General features: G+C 32.9%; 1 protein-coding gene across 2 annotated transcripts in view; it reads left to right on the forward strand.

Moving 5' to 3' along the window:
* Positions 1–17,085, forward strand: part of cyst (rho guanine nucleotide exchange factor 18 cysts) — a 55,927-nt gene that overhangs the window by 22,450 nt on the left and 16,392 nt on the right. For both annotated transcript variants that reach the window (XM_090115047.1, XM_090115046.1), the window contains 12 exons: positions 704–777; positions 988–1,073; positions 4,402–4,458; positions 5,319–5,456; positions 6,296–6,392; positions 6,918–7,128; positions 13,265–13,383; positions 14,027–14,161; positions 14,602–14,756; positions 15,190–15,322; positions 16,023–16,180; positions 16,853–16,971. In XM_090115047.1, the coding sequence (XP_089971173.1) occupies positions 704–777; positions 988–1,073; positions 4,402–4,458; positions 5,319–5,456; positions 6,296–6,392; positions 6,918–7,128; positions 13,265–13,383; positions 14,027–14,161; positions 14,602–14,756; positions 15,190–15,322; positions 16,023–16,180; positions 16,853–16,971 (1,482 nt within the window). The remainder of the gene's footprint in view (positions 1–703; positions 778–987; positions 1,074–4,401; positions 4,459–5,318; positions 5,457–6,295; positions 6,393–6,917; positions 7,129–13,264; positions 13,384–14,026; positions 14,162–14,601; positions 14,757–15,189; positions 15,323–16,022; positions 16,181–16,852; positions 16,972–17,085) is intronic.

A 17,085-nucleotide genomic window follows, 5' to 3' on the forward strand; every position in this document is an offset into this window, starting at 1 on the left:
TTTTTTTTGAAGTGAAACTTCTTTAGCGGCGTTGGGTATAAAATCTTAAACTCGCGTCAGGACACGTGACATGATCGAAAAAGCGTAAGACGGATGGATACATGCTCAACGTTAATAATCAAGTTTTCACTTCTACCGGCACTCCCGGAGTGCAACCCGTCTTTTTTTTTTATTTTTAAACTTTTTCGAGCTCTTCTTATCTCTATCTCTATTATTTTTCTATTTCTTTTTGAAGTGAAACTTCTTTTGGCGCGTTGAGAGTAAAATTTCAACGTCGGATCATGGCAATATCGTCACGTCATGGAGTAAGGCGACGATTGAGAGGCGTATGTTTGAATCATGCCAAGGAAGTTTCACTTCTGACACATGTGCTCGGCACACAGGCTATTTTTTTCCAAATAAGGTAAATAAGGTGTACTATTGATCGCCGATATAATTAACCGTCCTTGTTCAGTGAATGTGGTTGTTTGTGTGTGTGTGTGTTCTATCCCACTAAAGTATCTTTATCTGAATCAAACTATGTAACTACTTCTCAAAAATATGATAAAAAAAGGTACATTTTCTGCCTCCTAGTTACTTGCCTCTCAATTGGACAAGTGTTTAGTTAAAATATCAGTTAAATCACATGAATTTATCATTTAAAATGAAATTAAGGAACATGCAAATTCCTCGAATAGCATAATTATAATTGCATTTTCCACAGATTGTACAATGACGGTGCATCAAAACATATGCAAAGATTATATTGTGGAGTGCAATAAACCTAAATCATCAAAGGTATGTTTTGCCTATATAATTTGTATAAACAATTTAAGATAATTTTTTAATAGGTATTGTTCCGATATGGCAGAATAACAATGAAAAAATTGTAGTCTGTATAGACATACATGAATATTCAGTTATTTATTTTTTGGTTTTAAATTAAGAACTGTATTGAAAAAATATGTAATTTATTTATTTTTATTGAAAAGCTCTTATATATTTTAGACGACGGTAGGAAAATCTCTAAGTGCCAGCAGCGGAAAAAGCAGCAAACGAAGTTCCGTTTCCGGCCAATCACAGAACTCGAATAGGTGAGTGCCACAGATTATAAATTATATCCAATTATTATTATTATTATATACCATATAACATGTAAATAAAAGTTCCTTTTTGTAATTTATTCGAGATTGTCAATAATTTGAGTACAATTTTAAATTTATTATATTATTATATGGCATATGTTTTGCTGCTTTATTTTTTCATTGCAAGGATTATAGCTGGACGCCTAAAGGACGTCGCCATTTTTTGCTATTAAAAGCAAATTTAAAATTTATTTGCGTGCCTATCGCAGATATGGTGAAGTTATCGAATTTCAATATTATATAGGTGATGTTCTTTTTAAATTTGTCGTTGAAACGTGATTTTGTTATAAGAAGATACACAAGTATGTTCAGATATTTATAATGGTCAATCATTTTTTTTTCCTTCAACATTTGATTATGAGTTTTGTTAAAAGGTACTTCTGTTTTCGCTTTTTGCGAGATTTCTTTGAGGAATACATAAAAAATTGTTGAAGTGAATTCAGAAGTAACATTTTAAAAACTCATTTTTGATACGGAGCTATATATTATTATTGTATTTTGCTTTTTATTGTTTTGTCTTCCTTTCTTAGTTACGCCTTCTTTGAGTTGGATTTTTGCTTTTGTTTTTTGGAAGCTGTGTTTCCTCGTTTTCATTTTTTGGTTCTATTTATTTCTCCTGGTGATTGAATGTCTTCTTATAAGGGAATCAATTTGGATAGATTGAGGTGTATACATTTTGATATCTTAGATAGAAGCATAATCAAGATGAAAATTATTTTAAACACTTTATATTGTCTGAAAAACTATTTTTTAAGATTTAATAAATAAATTCTTCGTTATGATTAGCAGTTAGCAAAATGATTTTATGTTTGCAAAATCTAATACTTACGAAGCATAATTTTTAACCAAAATGCATCATGCATTTTAAATTATTCTGTAAATAATGGCAAGTATACTTAATTTTATAATTATGCTTTTAAATACACTTGTGCGTTAAAAATACTTCAAAATTGACCAAAAATATACTTATAATCGAGAGAAGATACAGAAATAGACATATTAAGATCGAATTTATTTGTCACCAAAACAGAAGAATACCTTAATTTTTTTACAAAATTTCTAATTAAAACTTTTCAATTCGATACAAAACGCACATCTCAATCTATCCAACCGAACTCTAACGTCAAACGTTCGCGCAGCAAGAAGAGCGGCTGCTACTCGCCGTGGCGGCGCGTTGCCACCAAACTGGGCGTGCAGTAAGTCTTACGTATCGAACGCATACATACATCTGTCATGTGTCATCGTCCACTTATAGATATACTGTTTTTTGGTGTCATGTTGAAAGAGTTCATTCAAAGCACGTTTAAAGTTAGGCAAAAAAAAATGTGAATAGGCTTGAAAAATAGGCATTGACAAGGGTTTAAATAAATTTTGGCAATTTTTCATTTAGGTAACGGACAATAAATTGTGCATACCTATTGAATATGACCTTACAGACTAACATAAAGTAATTTTAAAACTTAATCTAAGAACAATAACGAAAGGGTCGATTCTGGTATATTGGAAATTAAACTGAAATGGGTATAAATACTTGAATAAATACTTGAAGTAAAAGGTATAGAATCTTAGGGGTGTTTTAGTGTAGAATAATGAGTACGGACACTTTAAGTATCAATCTTCAGGCTATATTTTTAGCGCAGATTAAAATGTATTATCAATAATTGGTGCATAGTTTAGGTATTTTAATGTGACTGATAAATGCGATCAGTCAATTTTGTAACAGAAAAGTTTGAACAAGAAGTAAACAAAGTTTAGCCTTTTTTCTAAGATATAAAAACTAATGAGTATAAAAATAATTTAACTTTAAATGTAAAGTTAACGTTAAGATATAAAAAAAGTAACTATTAACACCTATCACACAAACATTATCAATATCTATACGTGGATAATCACACCATCGTCTTGACCTATCTCTTCCGTCATTGACGTTCTCATCTCTCGCAGGTTATTGTTAGGTTGACGTTGATTTATTGTTTATGTTCTTAGTCTTTGTTGCTGAATTGGTGGTTTTAGAATTGTTCAAAGATTTTCTTGATTAGTTGATAGTCCAGTTTCTGTTTGGGAAATAACTGTATAGGTTTATAGCAAGGCTTTTGGTATGGTTTATACTGGGATTCATTTAAATAGATTTTTTACTATTTGTTTTCGTATAGCGTTTACATATGAACTTATTTTTATCAAAAAATTTAAGTAGTTTTACTTTGGACACAGCGAATTAAAATAATCGCAGTGAACTGTAATGTTGGTGTTCCTCAAGGAACAGTATTTTGCCCGTTACCTTTGCTTTAATTTGCCTGCAATAATATTTTATGCCTTTCGATATCTTGAAAGTTTTGTGAAGTCATTCTGAAACCACAAAAAACATTAATAGATTTAAGTCGTTTTCTCCATCATAGTCATATCGAATTCAAAACTTTCCTCTTTTTCGATCATCTTCAAGCCTTACTTGTGTATCTTTCTATTTCTGAAGGTAGTTTGTTGAAACTTCTTTAAAAAGTCGTTGTTGTAGTAAGTGTTGAAGTCTTGATGGTATTTTGTTGATGTTATTGTATTTGTTGTTTCGTTTTTGTTTTTTGATTTTCGTTTATTTTATTTTGATGACAGAAAATCCAGATTAAGTTTGCGGAGTCTCAAGTTTTATGTGACTAATGAAGAATGTGTTATTATATAAGTGTTGTTTTTTTATTGATTGTGTATGAATATAAATAATTTTAAAATATAATCGAGTGTTTTGCCTCAACTACTTTCGAATATATTCGAAAAAAAAAAAAATATTGTTAAAGTTGCAGCGTCTGAAAAATAGATTATTCTTGTGAACGATGAGAAAGGCAATTTTTATCAATAATTGTTACGATCAATATTTAATTATTTTGTGAATGATAAATTTTGCATGATTTTTTTTAATGGTGTCTTGTGAGCATCTTTCAATGCTTCTTATTATTATTTAGGCTTTGCTACAAATTACGAATCTTATAGTATTGTATTGGTTTGTCTTGTAAATCTTGAAAAACCTCTTGTTTCATTGATATCATTTGTCGAGTCGGCTGTTATTTGCCCCTGTCTGCAAATTTCAATAGATTTTGATAACGACATATATTTACAACTACCTTCTTTTATGATTAAAGTAATTTCAGCTTCTATCTTTAAATTGTGTTTAGCTTCTTTCACGGAATAATCAAGTACTTTAAAATTAGTAAATGGAGTGGTTAATATATATGTCGTTATTCGTCTCCAATTAATTTTATTTTGATTCTCATAGCCATACCTACTCTTTCAGCACAAGTATTTACAATGACGAAAAGGACGGCTCTGATCATAAACACGATCAAAGCAAGTGAGTACTTTCATATTTATCATTTTTATTTTATTTATTGTAGATATTCTTGTAGTATTGATATTATACAGGGTAAAAAAATATTTTTTTTAAGCTATTGCATAGATTCTATCGCGGGCCTTGAGCGCGGGGACCGAATCCAGAAATTGCGTAACGAAAAACCTCACGCTCCCCACGGGGACGGGCGCGGAGGTGTGGCTTGAAGGCATAGCATGCAATAGCTTTACCGCGGCAGTCCCCGAGTGTCACACGTCTTTTTTTGAATATTGTATATAACACTAGAAATATACATTTTACCCTGTATTCAATTGAAACGCATTTGTGAATGTGTGCTTTTATATCCCTAGCTTCCACAGTAGTTTCAACTCATTGTACGTACATTTTGTGACTTTAACTTTTTGGATATTATTGTTATAATTCAATATTTGAAAAGATGATAACTATAAATAAAATTTACATGATTTGATTAGAATGTTGTTAAGTTATAACATGTTTTAGACGTATTTTGTTACATGAGATTACTGAAGGATTAGCCTTTGCCTTTAGATTTAGATTCGATTTTTTTTTAATTCTCAATGCAGTATAGTGGTCTATCTATCACAACGTGAAAAATTCTTTGTAATTTAATAGAAGATGCTTAGATTACTTAAATTACGATTAATAATATTGATATTCAGAATTAGCAATAAAATTCTACTGTTTGCGACACTGATTTAGCCTAAAAAACTATTTTACTCAATTTATAATAATATTTAGGTGCATCAGACTGCACTATACGTACGTATGTACGCAATTGCGTGCCAAAAATTGCGTGCTCTAGTTAAATCGAATTATTTACTAAACCACAAATAAAATTTTAGTGCATCAGACGACGGTGTCACAGAATGGCCTGAAGTGTATATAACACCAGACCAATTGGGCGAAGAGGCGATACTTTTGGGTCTGGGCGCGGCTGAACCGGAGACCTGGGCGGCTGGTGCGCCTAAGGGATTGGCTAAGTGAGTGTTTTTAGAATTAAAGTTAAAATATTGTTGTTTTTGTGATTTTTGAAATGAAAACTTCTTAAGCAGCGTTGGGTATAAAATCTTAAACTCGCGTCAGGACACGTGACCTGATCGAAAAAGCGTAAGACGGATGGATATCAAACATGCTCAACGTTAATAATCAAGTTTTCACTTCTGCCGGCACTCCCGGAGTGCAACCCGTCTTTTTGTTGAAGTAACTGGTTGTTGTATTGGCACAGAATACATAATAGTAGCTAAACGCTACAGAACGGACACTCCGCCTCCCGCCAAAATTAAACTTACCTCACCCCCGCGCGATCAGACATAAAATGGGCCATATTTTTCTGCAAGGACGATACGCAACGAAGATTGACAACATTAATCAAATTGACTTAAAGTAATTTTATTATTTTGGATTTGTGATTATCGTTTTTCGTAGAAAATGGTTAGATATTGTGCTGTTTACGGATGTATTTCGTCAGAAAAACAAGAATTTTTTTTACGCTAGTCACAAATGTGCCAACCATAAAGCGTTAACACACACATTTGCAGTCTCTACGGTGTGACTGTCAAAACGATCATTTTGTATGGAGTGTCCGGGGTGTGGTATTGGATAACTGAAATATTTTGTTTATAATTGGGTTTCTAGGTTTAAAAAAGAAACAGTATGTGTTTGGAATTCCAAAAACTAATTTTAATATTTAATTTCATCAATTCAAAATTACGTCCCTTAATTATTTACCCTTGTTGACGACATTTTTTGTATCTTATTGGTATGCAAACTATCATTTTTAATAACAATATGCAGTCTAATTACTACATTATTTTTACAGGTCGCTCGGAGAGAGGGAAACAAAACGACAGGAACACATTTACGAGTTAATACTAACAGAGAAACATCACTGTTTGACGATACGACTTATGCAAAGGGTGAGTTATTGTACCAAAATCTTGTATTTGTTTGATATTCAAATAATTAAACTTTATTATTTATAAGAAATTTTTTATATAACACTCTTGGCTTTAAAAATATCATATTATGTTTAAACTTAAACATAACCGTTATAAGTTGTGGTCCTTCAAGCCGGATATAACTCATGACAACTAAGTAAATTAAAATATAAAGAAAATCATTAACAATATGACTCTGAATGTATTGGCTTAGATTTTGAATCGTAACTGTAAATAAAACCTACATAGATTATTATAAGTACTGTTTTTTTAAAATATATGAATGAAGTTTGTGACAATAAAAATTATTGTCACTACTGCTAGGTATCATGTTAGGAATGTTTAGCAGAAATTCTTCTTATATTTTCCAATGTTACTATACTTGCTGATTGTATTTTCCTATGCGAACGTGTCTACTTATATTTTCCAATGTGTCTTTACTTGCTGATTGGAATTTTCCGATGCGAACGTGTCTAAATATTGTTTTTTCAATTATTTCCATAGATGTTCGTGGAAGGCATGACCCGCCTAACCGGCATATCGGACTCGCAAGTGTCCCGTATGTTCCCGCGTCTTGACGAACTATGGCACTTGCACGCGGCGTTGCTTGGCCGCTTGAGGGCGAGACAGCGGGCGGCGCCGCGTGTCAACACTATAGCGGACATTCTTGCTGAAGCCTTCGCGTGCGACCATAGAGCGCTGAAAGCTGCTTATGGTGAGTTTTTTGGTATTTTTAGCGTTTTTTGGGGATTTTTTCTTTTTTTCGTCGCTGTAAGGGGCAAACGGTTGCTTCTCCAAAAAATGTAGATGAAATACGTATAATAAAATTTTAATGTGAATATCTTGTGCGAATTTGTTGGAATACTTTGAATTGGTTAAAATATAAAGTCACTCGTAGTTATAAATGCTTTGCGAATTTCTTTAATTTCGAAATCTAACAAACGAGACATCTATGTGTTGACTGCTGCATGTATTACACCACGCTTAATACATAACTTTTAAATTAAATAAATTGCATATTTATGCCAACTATCAAACATTAAATATAGCCTTAGTAAGCAATGCACAGTTTGTGTATTTGTATCACTCGACAACTGGAACTGGCTAAGTATTGGCCTCGAGAGACCATTTATGTATTGGCTGTAACCAAAGTGTTAAAAGTTTATCTTTTTTATTATGTAGTGGCAAAAGATTTCGGTGAGAACCTCTTTTATATTATGACGTATGTGCAACAAATTTAGGAATTGTTAATGACAATAGTGGCCTTTAAGGACCAAATATCTAGGTATCGGAATCACGTAAGTACTAAAGTTTTATCTTTTAAACTATATAATAACACACTGATATTTATGGGCGCCTCGATTTATAAATTAGGAAATGTGTGAAAATAATTTCGAGTACATTATTATTTTTCCTGTAGTACGTAAGGGTATAAATAGTATTAACAACTAACAAATATTATTATTATTAAAAAAAAATCGACGAATTCAGAACATCTAACACCTCATGCTATACTTAAAGGCTAATTATTGTATTTATATTTTAACCAAATGACGCATCTGTCCATCCATACTTCATCCAATTTCCTTTCATTCTTTCATCCCTCTGCACATCCATTCACAAAGGTTTTCAAGCACAGAAGAGCTCGTGTGTGTTTGTGCCTTCTTACATGTTCCAGATGCAAAAAAAAACATCTAGAACATGTTTGAAGGAGTTAACACTTTTCAACATGGTGGTGGTTTGAGTATAATAATAACAAAACTAACATAATGCTTTTATGGTGAGGATATTAATGTACCTGTAATTGTAAATATAATTTATAGGAGAAGAAGAGCTCGTGTGTGTTTGTGCCTTCTTACATGTTCCAGATGCAAGAAAACATCTAGAACATGTTCGAAGGAGCTAACGCTTTCTCAACGTGGTGGCTTGGGTATAAAATAACATTATAATGCTTTAATGGTGTAAATCTTTATGTACATGTAACTGTAAACGTAATATATAGTGAAGAAGAGCTCCTGTGTGTTAGTGCCTTCTTACATGTTCCAGATGCAAAAAACATCTAGAACATGTTCGAAGGAGCTAATGCCTTATCATCGTGGTGGCTTGGGTATTATAAGGACAAAACTAACATAGTGCTTTTATGGTGTGAAGTTTTATGTAAATTAACATGCAAATATAGTGTATAGGTGAAGAAGAGCTCGCGTGTGTTTGTGCCTTCTTACATGTTCCAGATGCAAAAAAAAAACATCTAGAACATGTTTGAAGGAGTTAACACTTTTCAACATGGTGGTTTTGGTATAAAAAAAACAATATAATGCTTTTATGGCGTAAATCTTTATGTACATGTAACTACATAAACGTTATATATAGTGAAAAAGACCTTGTGTGTGTTAGTGCCTTCTTACATGTTCCAGATGCAATAAACATCTAGAACATGTTCGAAGGAGCTAACGCCTTATCATCGTGGTGGTGGCTTGAGTATAATAATAAGAAGAAAACTAACATATTGTAATGCTTTTATGGTGTAGATTTTATATTCATGTATAATAGTGAAGAAGAGCTCGTGTGTGTTTGTGCCTTCTTACATGTTCCAGATGCAAAAAACATCTAGAACATGTTCGAAGGAGCTAACGCATTATCATCGTGGTGGTGGCTAGAGTATAATAATAAGAAGAAAACTAACATATTGTAATGCTTTTATGGTGTAGATTTTATATTCATGTATTCATGTATAATAGTGAAGAAGAGCTCGTGTGTGTTTGTGCCTTCTTACATGTTCCAGATGCAAAAAACATCTAGAACATGTTCGAAGGAGCTAACGCTTACTCAACGTGGTGGTGATTTGGGTATAATAAGAACAATACTAATATATTTTAATGTTTTATCGTGTATATCTTTATATTCATGTATAATTAATATATGTAGTGAAGAAGATCTCATGTGTGTTTGTGCCTTCTTACATGTTCCAGATGCAAGAAAACATCTAGAACATGTTCGAAGGAGCTAACGCATTATCATCGTGGTCGTGGCTTGAGTATAATAATAAGAATAAAACTAACATATTGTAATGCTTTTATGGTGTAGATTTTATATTCATGTATAATAGTGAAGAAGAGCTCGTGTGTGTTTGTGCCTTCTTACATGTTCCAGATGCAAAAAACATCTAGAACATGTTCGAAGGAGCTAACGCATTATCATCGTGGTGGTGGCTTGAGTATAATAATAAGAAAAAAACTAACGTATTGTAATGCTTTTATGGTGTAGATTTTATATTCATGTATTCATGTATAATAGTGAAGAAGAGCTCGTGTGTGTTTGTGCCTTCTTACATGTTCCAGATGCAAAAACATCTAGAACATGTTCGAAGGAGCTAACGCCTTCTCAACGTGGTGGTGGTTTGAGAATAATAAGAAGAAAACTAACATATTGTCATGCTTTTATGGTTTGGATTTTATATTCATGTATAATAATATATAGTGAAGAAACGCTCGTGTGTGTTTGTGCCTTCTTACATGTTCCAGATGCAAAAAACATCTAGAACATATTTGAAGGAGCTAACACTTTCAACATGGTGATGGTTTGGCTGCAATTAGAACTAAAGTAACATGTTGTAATGCTTTTCTTTATAATGGGGATCTTTATATTCATGTATAATATATAGTGAAGAAGAACTCGCGTGTGTTTGTGCCTTCTTACATGTTCCAGATGCAAGAAAACATCTAGAACATGTTCGAAGGAGCTTACGCCTTATCATCGTGGTGGCTTGCGTATTATAAGGACAAAACTAACATAGTGCTTTTATAGTGTAGATCTTTATGTACATTAACATGTAAAAACAGTAAATAGGTGAAGAAGAGTTCGTGTGTGTTTGTGCCTTCTTACATGTTCCAGATGCAAAAAACATCTAGAACATGTTCGAAGGAGCTAACGCTTTTCAACATGGTGGTGGTTTGGGTACAAAGTAACATATTATAATGCTTTTATGGTGTGATTCTTTATGTTCATCTTAATGTGAATATAATATATTATATGCGAAGAAGCCCTCGTGTGCGTTTGTGTCTTCTTACATGTTCCAGATGCAAACAAGCATCTAGAACATGTTTGAAGGAGCTAACGCTTTCATAACGTGATCGTGGTTTGGCTACAATAAGAACAATACTAACATATTGAAATGTTTTATCGTGTGGATATTCATGTATAATTAATATATGTAATGAAGAAGATCTCATGTGTGTTTGTGCCTTCTTACATGTTCCAGATGCAAGAAAACATCTAGAACATGTTCGAAGGAGCTAACGCTTTCTCAACGTGGTGGTGGCTTGAGTATAATAATAAGAATAAAACTAACATATTGTAATGCTTTTATGGTGCAGATTTTATATTCATGTATAATAGTGAAGAAGAGCTCGTGTGTGTTTGTGCCTTCTTACATGTTCCAGATGCAAAAAACATCTAGAACATGTTCGAAGGAGCTAACGCATTATCATCGTGGTGGTGGCTAGAGTATAATAATAAGAAGAAAACTAACATATTGTAATGCTTTTATGGTGTAGATTTTATATTCATGTATTCATGTATAATAGTGAAGAAGAGCTCGTGTGTGTTTGTGCCTTCTTACATGTTCCAGATGCAAAAAACATCTAGAACATGTTCGAAGGAGCTAACGCTTACTCAACGTGGTGGTGATTTGGGTATAATAAGAACAATACTAATATATTTTAATGTTTTATCGTGTATATCTTTATATTCATGTATAATTAATATATGTAGTGAAGAAGATCTCATGTGTGTTTGTGCCTTCTTACATGTTCCAGATGCAAGAAAACATCTAGAACATGTTCGAAGGAGCTAACTCATTATCATCGTGGTGGTGGCTTGAGTATAATAATAAGAAAAAAACTAACGTATTGTAATGCTTTTATGGTGTAGATTTTATATTCATGTATAATAGTGAAGAAGAGCTCGTGTGTGTTTGTGCCTTCTTACATGTTCCAGATGCAAAAAACATCTAGAACATGTTCGAAGGAGCTAACGCATTATCATCGTGGTGGTGGCTAGAGTATAATAATAAGAAGAAAACTAACATATTGTAATGCTTTTATGGTGTAGATTTTATATTCATGTATTCATGTATAATAGTGAAGAAGAGCTCGTGTGTGTTTGTGCCTTCTTACATGTTCCAGATGCAAAAAACATCTAGAACATGTTCGAAGGAGCTAACGCTTACTCAACGTGGTGGTGATTTGGGTATAATAAGAACAATACTAATATATTTTAATGTTTTATCGTGTATATCTTTATATTCATGTATAATTAATATATGTAGTGAAGAAGATCTCATGTGTGTTTGTGCCTTCTTACATGTTCCAGATGCAAGAAAACATCTAGAACATGTTCGAAGGAGCTAACTCATTATCATCGTGGTGGTGGCTTGAGTATAATAATAAGAAAAAAACTAACGTATTGTAATGCTTTTATGGTGTAGATTTTATATTCATGTATTCATGTATAATAGTGAAGAAGAGCTCGTGTGTGTTTGTGCCTTCTTACATGTTCCAGATGCAAAAAACATCTAGAACATGTTCGAAGGAGCTAACGCTTACTCAACGTGGTGGTGATTTGGGTATAATAAGAACAATACTAATATATTTTAATGTTTTATCGTGTATATCTTTATATTCATGTATAATTAATATATGTAGTGAAGAAGAGCTCGTGTGTGTTTGTGCCTTCTTACATGTTCCAGATGCAAAAACATCTAGAACATGTTCGAAGGAGCTAACGCCTTCTCAACGTGGTGGTGGTTTGAGAACAATAAGAAGAAAACTAACATATTGTCATGCTTTTATGGTTTGGATTTTATATTCATGTATAATAATATATAGTGAAGAAACGCTCGTGTGTGTTTGTGCCTTCTTACATGTTCCAGATGCAAAAAACATCTAGAACATGTTCGAAGGAGCTAACGCCATCTCAACGTGGTGGTTGGTGACTTGGCTTATTGGGAAGAATTAACTTGTCTTGTTTTATGGTGATTGGGTGTTTGTATAGTGGATATGTCTGGATTTAAAATATATGTGTTAATGCTATTACGTCGATACTGACATTGAGCTTTGTTTATTTTAGGACTATATACTGTAATATGAATATTGTAAATATTATCTTTCACTGTTTCTGGTTTTTATTCTACTCTTTAGAAATAAGTCATTTTATCCTTATATTTTTTATCATTTAATTCATTGTTTCGACCTTTTTGACGTATTGTGGTTACCATATGCTCCATACTATCACAACTATCTACGACGTGAAAATATATGTAATGAAGAGGAGCCCATATGTGCTTGTGCGGTATTACATGTTACAGGGGTCGTGATGTCGTTACATACTCGGCATCTGGTATGAGTTTGTAAAACGACATCGCGGCTCCCGGAATGTGTAGAGAAAAACTAAGCGCTTTCCTTTCGAAGACACAGTGCATACTTCGCTTTTTTTCAAACATAATAGAGGGATTTAATTCCACAGTATAGTTTAGTGATATCTGATTTCCAATAATATGTTTTTACTTTCATCAATTTCATGTGTTATTTGCTTAGTTTTAAGTAGAATTTAAAGACTATGCGAATGCAAATTGCGAATTTATTGTTATGTCTATTGTTTCCTAATGGTGTAATAACTCACACAGACACAATAGAAAATCTAATGTGTCGTGGACCGATCGGGCCGTTCGGGGCTCAATGGGTTAATTTAAAAATGAATATATCGCGATTGTATATTTATGCATTATGTATGTATTGCGAAGTGTAATAGGTAGTCTATTAAATCCATAATTAACGAATTCTCTCGTTACCCAGGTGAATTCTGCTCAAGACATCGCGACGCAGTGGAGGTGTTCAAAGAGTGTTGCGCGCGGGAGCCGAAACTCGCGAGATTTATACGGAAGTGCCAACAGAATCCGCTGCTTAGGAAAAAGGTATTTTATAGTTGTTATAGGAAGTTTTGATATTTAAGGCAGATCCTTGAAGATCAGAATGATATTAAGCTATTGCATAGCTTCTATCGCGAGCCTTGAGCGCGGGGACCGAATCCAGAAATTGCGTAACGAAAAACCTCACGCTCCCCACGGGGACGGGCGCGGAGGTGTGGCTTGAAGGCATAGCATGCAATAGCTTTACCGCGGCAGTCCCCGAGTGACACACGTCTTTTTTACGGGATTTCTAGCTATCCTTAACTGTTGTTATTAATATCCTTTACTTCAGGGACCTTAACGTCCTTAAATTTATATAATATGAATTTTCCAGTCAGTTCAATTCACGGCGTAAACTGTCTGGTAATATAAGGTCATAATACGGCCCCTGATCTTTAATCACCTTCTTAAGACAGTGCCTATAAACTATGAGCTTATTATTTTATTAAATAGTTCAATATTTTACTCATAACATTATGAAATTTTAAGATTGTACTATTGCTAATGTAAATTTGATATTTGAGTCATCATTAATTACTGGTTATAATTATCAACTGGAAGTTGCCAAGGGAAATTTTCCTTTACCCATAATTTATGAATATGAAATGATTCGCTTTTTCTAACATAATATTCCATATTTTATATACAGGGTGTACCAGAATGCGTGTTATTCGTGGCGCAGCGGCTAACAAAGTATCCATTGCTATTGGAACCGCTGTTGAAAACTGCGGGTGAAGATCTCACGGAGCGGGAGTTGTTGCAAAAAGCGCTTTGTGGTGTTAAGGTAAGGTTCATTTTCCTTTGTCTATGCTGTAATAATAGCAAATAATACTAAATAGCAATATGTGTCGTGCAATTTGAATTTAAAAGCATTGTAATAGAAGCTAATTTGAAATGAACACGAAAATAGTACCCTTAAATTTCATATTCACTTAGGTTCTACCAGCAACTTAATAAAAAGTTTCTACTACGTCAAATATTCTTGAAGTTTTAAAATTGAAGACATTTAACGGATTTTCAACGCGATTTATTCATTTTATATTTTATTATTTTTAAATGGATATTAGTTACTCTGTAAAATCAAGCTACACAATTTCATCAAAATGCTCACAATTTTTTTTAAACTGAACTTGATAAACTCTATAGTCTTGTGCAGTTACGATGTCACTATGAATTCTAAAAAAATTATAATTTTCTTATTAAAATATTTATTCATTCTTACAGGAAATATTAGTAGACGTTGATAACCAAGTGGCTGCCAAAGAAAGGGAAGATAGAAAATTGGAAATTTATCACAAGATAGATGCGAAATCGTTTGCCAACTTCCGAGGACGGAAATTTAAAAAGAGCGACATTTTACAAGGCAATAGGAGTCTTAAGTGAGTGTGGTTGTAATAGAGTAGACATTTCTGACACTTAGTTTTGTAAAATAATGCCTAACAATAAAAAAAAAAATAAGTTAAGATTTGAAAGAAGAAATTTCAAAAGTATTTTTGACTTTCTGGACTTGTATGGTTTCAAACAATCAAACAAACAAAACAAAAATACTTTATTGTGCACCAACAAATAAAATGGTTTCATTTTATTGCTAAAATTTTGGTGCTGCTCTTAGATAAATAAAATCAATAACAATATTAAAAATTTAGTGGCTTGATATTTAACGCACTGTACATTTAAATTTAATAAATATTTCTCTATTCTATCTTAACAAACTGTGTGAAAAGCGTACATTTAAATGTTTTTGACTCCAAACCATTACGAAATACAATGTACATACGAATAAATAATAATTCAAATTTATTTGCTCTACAGATTCGAAGGTGTGGCAACCCTTATGCAGGGGAGGAGCAAAATGCAAACGTTGCTTGTGATCGTCCTTACTGATGTTCTGTTCTTTCTGCATGATAATAACAATAAATATACCTTCTTTACGCCTGATAATAAGGTGAGGACTTAATATTATATACAAATAACTTAATAAGCTAAGGTTAAACTTGTGAATATTATATAGCGTGATTCATTTTTGATTTTCAAGTTGGTTAAAGTTAAACAGGTGGTTGTAAAGTTACATGTTATATTTTTTTGTATGATGAGCGGCATATTTGAATCTGTCACTTACAGCAGCTCCATGGAATAAAATAAAATCTACACGAATAAAATAAAAGGACAGACTAGTAAACGACATATTAAAAATATGTTAATGTTATAGAAATAGAGTTGAGATCTATTCTAGTATATTTTTTCACAATAAAAAATATATTGTATAATCTCGCGTTGCATTCACAATTGATAGTAGGGAAAGAAAATAGTAATAGTTCAGTATTTCCGGTAGTTTTTGTGTGAAAAAATTACAAACATACATAAAAAAACCTTCTATATAAAAAAAATGTGTGCGTGTACTAGTGTACACACTTAAGAAGTGAAACTTCTTTATGACCTTATTTTTTTAAAAATAATTTACTATATGCAACTTACAGAAATATGTCGAATCACGCGTGGTAGGGATAAGAAAAAGATGGCGCGTAACGGAAAAATGTCACGCGTAACGAAAAAATGTTACACTAAATTTTTTTCCAACCCCGATAAAGAAGTTTCACTTCAAAAAATCCTCTATATATACTATTAATTATGATTTTTTTTCGTAGACGGGTGTAGTGTCACTATGCAAAGTGTTAGTCCGCGAAAAAGCGGGTGCAGAAGGGCGTGGTCTATACATAATATGCAGCGGGCCCGCTGACCCTGAAATGTTCGAACTGCGAGTTCACCGGCCCAAGGATATCGCCGCTTGGATACATGCTATACGGTAAGTAACTAGTAGATTAGTAGATAAATATCGATTATAAGCATAGATGAATAGGTAGAAGAAATAAAAAGATAGGTAATACTAAGTAACAGTGAACAAGGCACCATTTCGTTTTGTTATAAAATAGCATAATGAAAAAGTAATAAATTTTTCGGAATATGATAACAATAGCATAGTAATTTGATTAGGAAAATATGGTGTTTTTGAGTTCTAAATAAAAAGGTTATTAAAATATAGTGTTGTTAATGTTAGAACGTACACTCAGTCATTTGGAGACAATGCCTTCATACAATTCAATGCCCTAATCATTAACGTGATATTTCCGAAAAATAGAAATTTACTCAAAATTATTTACATTGCATACATACACAAGTTCTCGATATTTTTGTAAACAATTCAAACCTTTTTTAAGACTAGACATTTCTAAAAAATACAGTCAATACTTAACATAAAAACTGTTGATATATTTTACACACAATCCTCAACATAAAAAGACGTGTGGCACTCGGGGACTGCCGCGGTAAAGCTATTGCATGCTATGCCTTCAAGCCACACCTCCGAGCCCGTTTTTTCGTTACGGAATTTCTCGATTCGGTCCCCGCGCTCAAGGCCCGCGATAGAAGCTATGCAATAGCTTAATAAAAAAAATTATTTTTTTCATAAATTTCGCAGGGCGGCAGTACAAAGCTGTCCGGAAGAAGAAGAATGTGAAAGTGGACAACACGTGCCATCCGCGGAGGAAAAACAGCGGTTATTGGACGCTAGGCACGAGAACATAAGACTGATTACTGGTGAGTTTGAACATTTTGTAGTAAAAAGAGACTAGGGTTATTTTATTACAGAAGAAAGTCTTCTTTTGCGTAATAACTCAGGCCCCGGAATCACAGACACAATAGAAAATCTAT

The sequence above is a fragment of the Colias eurytheme genome, chromosome 22, assembly GCF_061535395.1.
Source record: "Colias eurytheme isolate Ceu_HAF_F1 chromosome 22, ilColEury1 Martin Lab GWU primary, whole genome shotgun sequence".
Taxonomy (NCBI): Eukaryota; Metazoa; Arthropoda; class Insecta; order Lepidoptera; family Pieridae; genus Colias; species Colias eurytheme.